We start from the raw sequence: 9,685 nt of genomic DNA on the forward strand, positions 1-9,685 counted from the left end.
AAACCCACGTCTGCGCGACTCACATGAAGGCCTCGCCGCTTCAGACGAGACAAGCCTGGTGACCGTCTGTGTGTGTGCATGTATGTGTGTTTGAGCAAAGAGCACTATGTCTGTGTGTATGTGTGCTAATGGGACATTTTGCAGCTAAAAAGCAAACTGGTGTTTGGGTCCATTGATGGAGTTCTTATTGGACCACATCATTCTGTGTGAAAACTTGTTTTGAACAGCAGTTTTTAAGCTCCTTGGCTAATCCAGGTATGGGCAAAGAGGTGGAGCCTTAGTGGAACCAGCAGGCTGAACATCTGAGGTACCCGTCACTCAAAGCAGTCACACCCACAGACTGTCCCCATGTCGGCAGTGTTTGAAACTGCCTACTGCATGAGTGAAGTTGAGGTGGACGAGGAATAACCTTGCAATGTCAGTTGGCAACTGCCTGTCACTCAAAGCTTTTATGCACCCCCCCCCCCCCCCCCCCCCCCCCATGTAAAGTTGCTATAATTGTCAAAGGAGCCTGAAACAATTTCTGCGCCAGGCTGTTTGTGATACTTCCACGCTGGCTTCATTTCACCCTTAATAATGCATAACTGTCTTAATATACACAATATATACATAAATATAACCGTGTGTCACCAAGCAAGTGTTTTTTTTCTGCTGGAACTACACGTACTTGTAGCTTGGTATGGGGGCTGAACAGCAGGGTGTTGTTGTTGTTGTTTGAAAGCTGGTCATACTACAGTAGATGTAACATGTCGGAAGCCTGAATCAGAATGGATTGATATTTAAACCTGATATATAAATTGGAAGCTAAGAGGATCAGCTAATGATTGACGATCTCTTGAGTGTGGCCGTCACATTACATCACCTGTAACCTAGTTTTTAATCTCACGTCCAAATGGACAATTGTAATATCAGGTGCCCCCCTGTCTGCGTGTGTCTCAGCTCGTGCACTGCATTCAGCTACTAGTACTTGTGTAATTCGGTCTGTAATGACATAACATGCTTGTGTGCTGTGTGGGCCTCTGGTTTTGCCTGAAGGCACGGGGAAACAAGCTGCAGACACTGAATATCCCTGAGTAATTACTCAGTGTGTGAAGTCACAGTAATTTAGGAGCTCATAAAAATACACCTGTCTCAGGAAAAGAGAGCGTGTCCTTCCACCAGGCTTCTTATGTTTTGGAGTGGAAAAGGGAAAAAAATGCACAAAAACACAAAGGCGTCCTTTTGTTTTTTTCCAGTTGCGCTCTGTTTTTACAGTTCTAAAATGAAGCAAAAATCACCCAAATACAATCATAAAAAGGCAGAGAGGCTTTTAATATGGTCTATTCTGCTTTTCTTGTACAATATGACTGAAATGTTTCCTTGTAATAAAAGAGTTTAAGAAGTGGTACATTAGCTCATGACAGTTTGACACTTGAGAAGCAAATCTAAATCTTTGTAATCCCTTTGATTCCAGAATACATAAAACAAAAACATTTAAATTGTGTTCAAACACTCATTAGATTTTCCGTCTCTGTGCTGATACTGTTTTCCAATCTCTCAAGAGCCCCTTTCTGTCAGACTTGGATGGGAAAGATAAATGTTCTGCAGCCAGAAGAAGAGGTCAGAACAATATTATTAAGTTCATATCAAACACAAAGACTGAGGCTTTAGCACAAACTGGCTTTATCTGCAGTGCATCACCTGACTTCTCTGTCTTTCCCACCATCAGTGAGCTGTGCAGATAAGACCGCGAGCGGTGAGAGGTCAGCGCTATCTTAGCGCGTCGTTTCCACTCAGGTGCGAGAGGTTAGCAGCCTTTTTATGAAGCAGAAATGTGTGGTGGCAAGAGGCGGTGCTGAGGTTAAGGGGCTTGTTTGGGCCTGTGGAAACTCGGTGAGCATGACATCATCTGAGAGCTCACAGGAATGGAAAGGAAAGGAAATCTCCTCCCAGGGAGAAAATGGAGGGATTTGAAAGAGAAGCGCTGGGTACGACTGTTCCGTTGGAGTAAACAGCGGGGTGGTCGAGCATACACAGTGTGAAATATTATCACTCAATGTGCAGGGGATCGTGCCCGTCAAAGAGTAACCGCTTGGTTTATGTTGTCAAACCGCTTGCCAGGTAAAGCTATGGAAATCTAACATCAAGTAGCCCTCTGGGAGTTCTCTCTGCGTATTTAGTTTGGGTTTGTGGCTTAGGTTCTGCAGCCAACACTGACTTTCTTTTACATTTGTCTTCCTATTTGTGCTTTAATTCACGGATGAAACACAACAGTCATCCAGTTTGTGATGCAGCCTCAGAGCCAGCATGTGAACCTGATTGAACCTGACAACGGCTGTTTCTCCCTCTCTCACAAATTCAATGATAAAAGTTCAAATATAAATAAGTCATCAAAGATTTTTCCTGTAAAATACATCAAACTCCTGCTGAATGAAGGCTCAGCTTATTAATGTAGCTATCTTTATTGCAGTGCAGCTTTTCATCACTCTTCCCTCAGTTTATTAATCTCTCTCAGCCATGCTTATTGGCTTACTGGCTAACAATCACACATCTGATATTGCAGTAAAATGAAATTCTTCATGGCCCTTTTTAACAATAGATCAGGCTACGGTAGTATCTTGCCTGGAAAATATCTCTTGCTGCCAGGATTTCTTGGAAAAACTTCAAATATAAGGTTGTAAACATTTTGGGTAGCCACTGTCACACAGAAACTGCATTAGAGCCCCACCGATCAATACTAACACAGTAAGGCAATAGTCTCGAGGGTCACGTACAGTCATGTTCATAAATATTAGAACAATGCTAAGGTTTTTGACTTTTGGCCTCTCTACACCACCACTGAATTTGAAATGAAATGAAGTGGAGACTTCACTGCTTTAATTCAAGGGTTTTGACAAAGGTGTAGCATTAACCGTTCAAGAATTACAGCCAATGATACACACGTTTTTATTGGCTCATATATGTAAAGGAACAAATGGCTGACAGCAGCTGCATGTCCATGACTAATCAGAGATCAAATATCCAAGTCCAGGAGGATGGTGTTCACTGGAACTCTCACCGTGACGGGTGAAGAGGTGATGAAGATTCTCAGTTGTCCAGGTCATTTTCATTCAGAAGGACTGATGTCGCTGCGAGTGCTATGCCAGTTAAAGGCCATCATTATTCTGAAAAACATAAAAAACACTGCAAGAAGCCCATACAATCGTCACTGGAGCATTCTTTAAAATAAAGGAATGAACCATGGTGAAGGAGAACCCTTTATAACATCTGATCAGGTCAAGAACAGTCTGGAGGAGATGGGCGTGTCACTGTCATAGTCTACAGTCAGAGACGTCTTTATGAAAGTTAATGCAGACCACTGGTCACACTCGAGATCAGAAAGGACTAGACTTATTAGACTAGTTCCTGAAGAAGACTCTGTGGACTGAGGAAGCCATGATGAACTTGTACCAGAATGATGGCAGAGAAAAGCCTGGAGAAGGAAACAGCTGGTGATCCAAAGCAGCACATCTTCAGTCAGACATGGTTGTTATGGCACAGACATGTATGTCTGCTAATGGACAGGATCACTGCTGTTGATGGATGATGTGACATATTGATGATCTGAAAGAAGCAGCAGGATGAACTCTCGATAAACTTGTTACAGTGGCACCTGTAAAAGGACAGGGATGTGCTCAGCAGCAAATGAGAGAGAGCCCTCACCCTGCTGCTGTTTGTTGCATTCTGCTCTGAACCTGTCCACTCATGAACTTTTTGCTCTCTCACACTGACAGACGTCACCTTCTATGAGGTCCTAACCTGCTGCTTTCTCAAATACAGTTGGTCATCTTCTTTAAGTTGACTTACTGCTTCGTTTTCCAGTTAGAACCTTCTCGTTGTGGTCCAATCCTGTTTTACATTCTCGCCTCATTGTCTTTGTCAGAGGTGGACATTTTTCCTGATTGCTGAGCTGATTTTTGTAAATGACTCTCTTTTTGGACGTAACTACCTTAAATCCCACAGAAAACTACACAACAGAGACCATTATAATTCTTATAAATATGCGTGGGTGGATTGAAGGAGAAGCAGTTGAAGATGGATGGATGGATTGAAGGAGTAAGGATACACTTCTTACAGGCCCTCAGAGACTCATACGGATACTTTGAACAAATTCACAGTGGACCCAGACGTCTTCTCTTTGCTCTATTAAAATACAGAGGTTCCAGCTTGTTTTTTTCAGTGCGTTAGTGCTTTTTGACCACCCATGGTCAACATAAACTTCTTTTACTGAGGCTGCACTGGTGACTAGCTGCTGGACTTGAGGTATGAAAAGGACCGTCTGTGTATGTTTTCAATAACAAACGCACGCAACGTTCTAAACAGCCGCATCGTTCTAAATCAGCATATCATTACACGGCCGCGTGCTTTGCTACACTTTCACTGCACCACTTCACATGTGTTTTGTCTGGCTGTCCGTGCTGTAGGCGTGTGCGTGGGAGTGTAACGGCGATATTTCTCATGGCAGTGCTACAGAGTAGGCACGGCGGCGGCTCTCTGGTGGGACGTTAACCTGCTCACCGTATCCTTCCTGAGTCTGCTCAAACAAGCCGAACACTGAGGCCGTATATCAGCTCATAATGAACAGGAAGTCCTCCGTGTGTGTGTGTGTGTACGTGCAGTATGTGTGTGAGGACACACATGCGTTTGTGCAGGTGTGTGTCACTGAATGGCTATATATATAGGCTGTGTAAGTGCACATGCACATCTGTTAACCCCCTGTTTGGTGTATTGAAATGGGGGGGGGGGTTGCTTTTTGTAGACTTTCACAGAAAATACTGGAATTTTTATGATGTTATTATTCACAGGAGTGACTGAGTTTGAACACATTTTATCCCAGACCCTCTGCTGTGTACTGTATGTTCCAAACAGTTTCACATTATAGAGTGAAAAGTGTGTATTGTAATAACATGTTTATGTTGTAATAATGTGAAAATATCTTGCTATCTTGTCTTTCTTGCATGGAACTTATATAGTTCACCATGCAGAGGCACAATAGTCTGCAGTTCCTCAGCAGCACTATCGAGTGAATTTCCTACAATGCAGGGTAGTCTTCTCTACTGTATTTTATTACTCCAATATATATATATATATATATATATATATATATATATATATATATATATATATATATATATATATATTTCATATATATTTCACATCCTTTCTGCTCAGGTGTCTCTCTCTCCCCATGCATACTGAGAAATTGCAGAACTGTTGCTGTGTGACTGCCAGTCACAGTAGCATGATTAATGGTTTCCCAGTCGCGCCAAAGAACACAGGATATTTATTACTATTAATTTTTATTAGATGTTTCAGTTGCTAACAGTTTTTATGGTGAATTTTAAAACGTGACACGCAGAATGAATTGATTTTGGTGAAATATCACAATTTTCGGTTCGTTTTGATCATGTATGTGACCCCTGACACCCCCCACACTTCCAGCCAGAGGACCCCAAACTTTAATTCCCTTCTGTTGTTGTTGCAATTATTGAAATGTTTACTATATGTTTGCTATGTTTTAAACAAAAGTTGACTGGTTATAAAAAAGACATCATAGTTTGCATCTCGGTTACTGTAGTTACTGGATCATTTGCTGCCTGAAAAGGACAGAGTTAAGCTAATGGTGTAGGACCTAAAAATAATGACCTTTGGCTTCATAATGTGTATGAGTCAAACTGATGAACATAAACGTCAGCAAAGTTTCACATAGCAACACATGAGCTAAATTAGATATATCCTTAAATTACTTCATGAACAAATCAAAGTGCTTCAATCCTTTGTTCCCATTCCTGCTAGGCGCTTGAGCATTAGTCCATAAATCCTAAATGGAGTACTGTGGCACAATTTTTTCAACTTTCCATCTTGTGGGTGTGTCAAATTGCAAACATCACTACATTACAGAAAGAGGTCTCCAAGTAAAAGCCTCAACAGGAGAAATACATAAGTGCTAACAAAGACACACAGGAAGTCATTTCCTCAACAACAGACATTTGTAGGCTCAGTAGTGCAGTTTCATCAGCAGTATTGCATCATATTTTTAACACCCTTCTTCGGTTTGAGGCTGGATGGGGAAGGCTCTTTCAGTTGCCATCTTGGGCTGAGGTGGGCAGGCAATATGAAGTTCTGACTTTGTACAGCTGTCATGGGAAAATGAACTACAGAGGCTGAAACAGAAATAGAAACATACGTGTATGCACAAAGGACTTTTTAAATATAAACAACAGCATTATCAGCAAAATGTAGTGTAAATATAAATGTATACATTACATTTTTAACATGCCAGGGCAGCAATGAAACACTGTAGCTGTGCTGTTGTAGCTGTCAGTGTTGAACGGTTGAGTTTTCTGATACAGTTCAGTCCAGGTCTGGTGGACTGTATGTAGGCAGCCATATGGAGAGGGAGCTCTGGAAACATCCCATTACAGGTCATACATCACACGTCTGACAGCAGCCATTCTGCCATGTTTTCATTTCAATCACGAGTGCAGCTGCGTTAGAGAGCGGCGAAGAGCCGACATGTTAACCCGCTCAAAGCTGGAAGATCTATCTATCTGTCCTTTGTCAGTCTATTTATGTATATATCTGTATGTCTGTGGACCTTCCTACCTTTCTGTCGGCCCTATTTATAATTATTTAGTGACAGGTTTAGCCATCTTCACCAACTTCTGTTTTTAATTCTTACACATTAATGGTTAAAACATTGTTACTATTGAAACAATTATTTGTCTTCATATTTGTTAGATAGTGATGAAGCACATTTAGATAATAATATCTAATACTATTCAGATCCATGTGTGTGTGCCCTGTGTTCAGAACAAAGTGAGTGTGAATGAATCTGCTGAGATTGAAAGCTGTTGTGCTTAAATGATCAGACCTGCTTGCTTCCATTGTGTAGTCTGTCCCACATGGATTTCCTGTAGAGTCCGTTAAATTGTAGCTCAGTGGGGTGAACGAGGGGAGATCGGTGCCCGCGACGTGCGACTTTGATACAGCCCTCTGTTATGTTTCGGGGGTTTTTCTGTGAGATGTAATATGCAGAGTTTTGCCAGGCCAGCACCCCACTCTGCATCCTAATCTGTCTCAGAGACAGAGACAATTTGTAATCTTCCATCTGTTTTTCCTTTGAGACACATTTTCTAATGTCCAAACAGCATATGTATGCGGTCATCACCATCATCATTAGACTAGATCTAAATTCAATATAGAGTAAATAGATAACATTACACTGGAAAATGTAACTTTGTATCATCATATTATTCTGCTTCTCTATAACTATTCTTCTGATGTGTACATCAGATACAAAAAAGGTGGAGTAGATATAACCATTGAGTACCTCACTATGAAATGTCATATTTTACATAACAGCGTAACTATAGTGAATACATTTTGTGACACAGAATGATGAATATTGTACATAAATGCGGCATTCCTGCATTCATCTGATACCAGCTGTGTAACCCGGTTGGTTGTGAGTTTTGGCAGCAGTGTCGGGAAACCTGAAAGGATGAGGGTCAGACATGTTTTTAATCTCGTAACACCCTCCCTTCTTTTCCTTTGTTTCGTCCATCGATCACTCTCAGCAGGGACTCTGTTCTCAGGACAGGTAGAGGAGCAGAGAGAGAGGAGGTCTGTGTTATACTCTCTCTCTCTCTCTCTCTGCATCTCCCAGAGGAAAACAGCTGGTGTGTTCAGACAGAAATGTCGTTTTTTTTTTTTCCCATCAGGCATTTCTGCCTATGATGGACAGTGGTCTGGTTTTGGCTGGAGTTGTGTTGTAGGATGCAGTTTATGGGCCAGAACGCAGCGAGGGGTGAAGGCGAGGGCTGTTTCTGGCAAAGTCCCACCTCCCCTGTGGTTATGACACTTTTGACCCTGTCGTGAGAGCAGACCTGCTCCTTAACCCCTGAGCCCACTATCATCCTGAGACTGGCTGCATGTGACTGTTTTCTTTCAATTACAGATTGACTTTCACTGCTTAGCCTCATGTTTTCATACCTGGCATTCATGTGTCAAAGTGTTTTTAGCTAAGACATCAGTTTAGTCCTAGTTATTCAATTTTATTTAGAGATATATTATTATCAAGGCCAGTTCCATCTAAAATCACCTGTTCAAGTGAAGAGGATTTGTATATTTAAATTCACATTAATCTGGTCTTTACTTGGGAAGAGAGCACATCATTTTAATCCATAATTTATCACTGAAATATAAGTTTTTAAAAGCAAAAAAAAATCCAATTATATTATTTTGATTCTTGTTTGATTCAGTTAATTAATTTAGATTTATTAAAACAATTATTTTGAAATATTTATTACACCAGTTAATAATCAAGTAATATATTAGGGTGATATCCACCAGCAATACTTTTAGTTAGTCCATGAGATTATGATAATGAAATATTGAATTAAATTGTCAAATAGTTGTTTTATGATTTAGACATCATTTTGTCCATACAAAGAATTAAAAAAAAGTAATCCATTAGCATTATTTAAACTATTGTTATACACATTCCTGTAAGTATTTAATCAATAAAATGTGTCAAAGAATTGATAAATTAGGATTAGAATGTAAGTACTAACAAAGATTTAATCTGTAATTTAATCCCTCGTTCTCTTTGGCGCTCTAATCTTGAGTCTGTAGCCATGATCCTGAATGGATACTGTAGTCCTTCTAACTCTCCCCTGTGTGTTTCCCAGGCCTTTGTCTCCCTCTCTCTGCTGTACTGGGCTCTGCAGAGCATCTCTCAGCTGCTCAGCCTCAAGAAGAAGGCTGCCTGAGTCAACAGGAGACGACACCGAGTGCTGGCTGGAAAACCTACATAATTCCATAATAACATGTTTTTAATCAAAACACTGTAAAAAGATGATCTGATTACATTTTAATGTTTATTATGCAGAGAACTATATTGTTTGATTAACTCTTTATATTTAATGAAGCCAATTCCCACTTACCCAGTAGATTAAGGTGCTTCCTTACTTTTATCTGTTCTGATAAACAGCTCTTTTTATGGGTATATTATTATTAAAAATGGCAATCCATGTTGTTATCCATGTTGAAAAAAACACTGTTAAAAGTGGTGCTCGAGTATCAATCATCCAGAATGTTTATTATTTCACATGCACGTATATACCTCTATTGAAACAAGCACTGCTCACACTGATGCCTTTTCATCAACTATTCATTTTAAATTGCAGCACTGCACGAGACTGTACAGTCCTAGTGTTTGTCGTTTGTAATAAAACACCAATTTAGTGTAATCAGTTCTTGTGTTCTTTAATTTAACTGATGCTGTGAGCTTTATTATTAGGGCCCGAGCACCGAATGGTGCAAGAGCCCTATTGAAACCCTTAGTTAATATTATTATTATTGTTATTATTATTATTTATTTGCTTATTTATTTTCAAGGAAACCCCAGGTATGCATGCACATTCAGACGGTTCCTTATCAAACCATCATTGGTCCCTTTTAAACCCAGAGCCTGATTAAACCTGTGACTCAGTGTTTTAATGTGAAGACACATTGAAAAAGGGTGAATTAAAGAAGGTGAGTCTCATTCTGAGACTGCAAACAACTGAGATCTATGTACAAGCTGTTCCTGGTCGCTGTCACCGGTGGTGGTAATACATACATTACATTGTATCAGCACTGGTGCTTGTCCTAATTTGTAGTA

The 9,685-nt window shown here is 40.3% G+C and overlaps 1 protein-coding gene across 1 annotated transcript in view; it reads left to right on the plus strand.

The window, feature by feature from the left end:
* The window catches only part of agmo (alkylglycerol monooxygenase), a 41,090-nt gene extending 31,818 nt beyond the window's left edge, over positions 1 to 9,272 (plus strand). The window contains exon 13 of the mRNA XM_028426479.1: positions 8,712 to 9,272. Coding sequence (XP_028282280.1) covers positions 8,712 to 8,792 — 81 coding nt within the window. The 3' untranslated portion in view covers positions 8,793 to 9,272. The remainder of the gene's footprint in view (positions 1 to 8,711) is intronic.
* Positions 9,273 to 9,685: the final 413 nt, after the last annotated feature.

This window comes from Parambassis ranga, chromosome 16 (assembly GCF_900634625.1).
Source record: "Parambassis ranga chromosome 16, fParRan2.1, whole genome shotgun sequence".
Lineage (NCBI taxonomy): Eukaryota > Metazoa > Chordata > Actinopteri > Ambassidae > Parambassis > Parambassis ranga.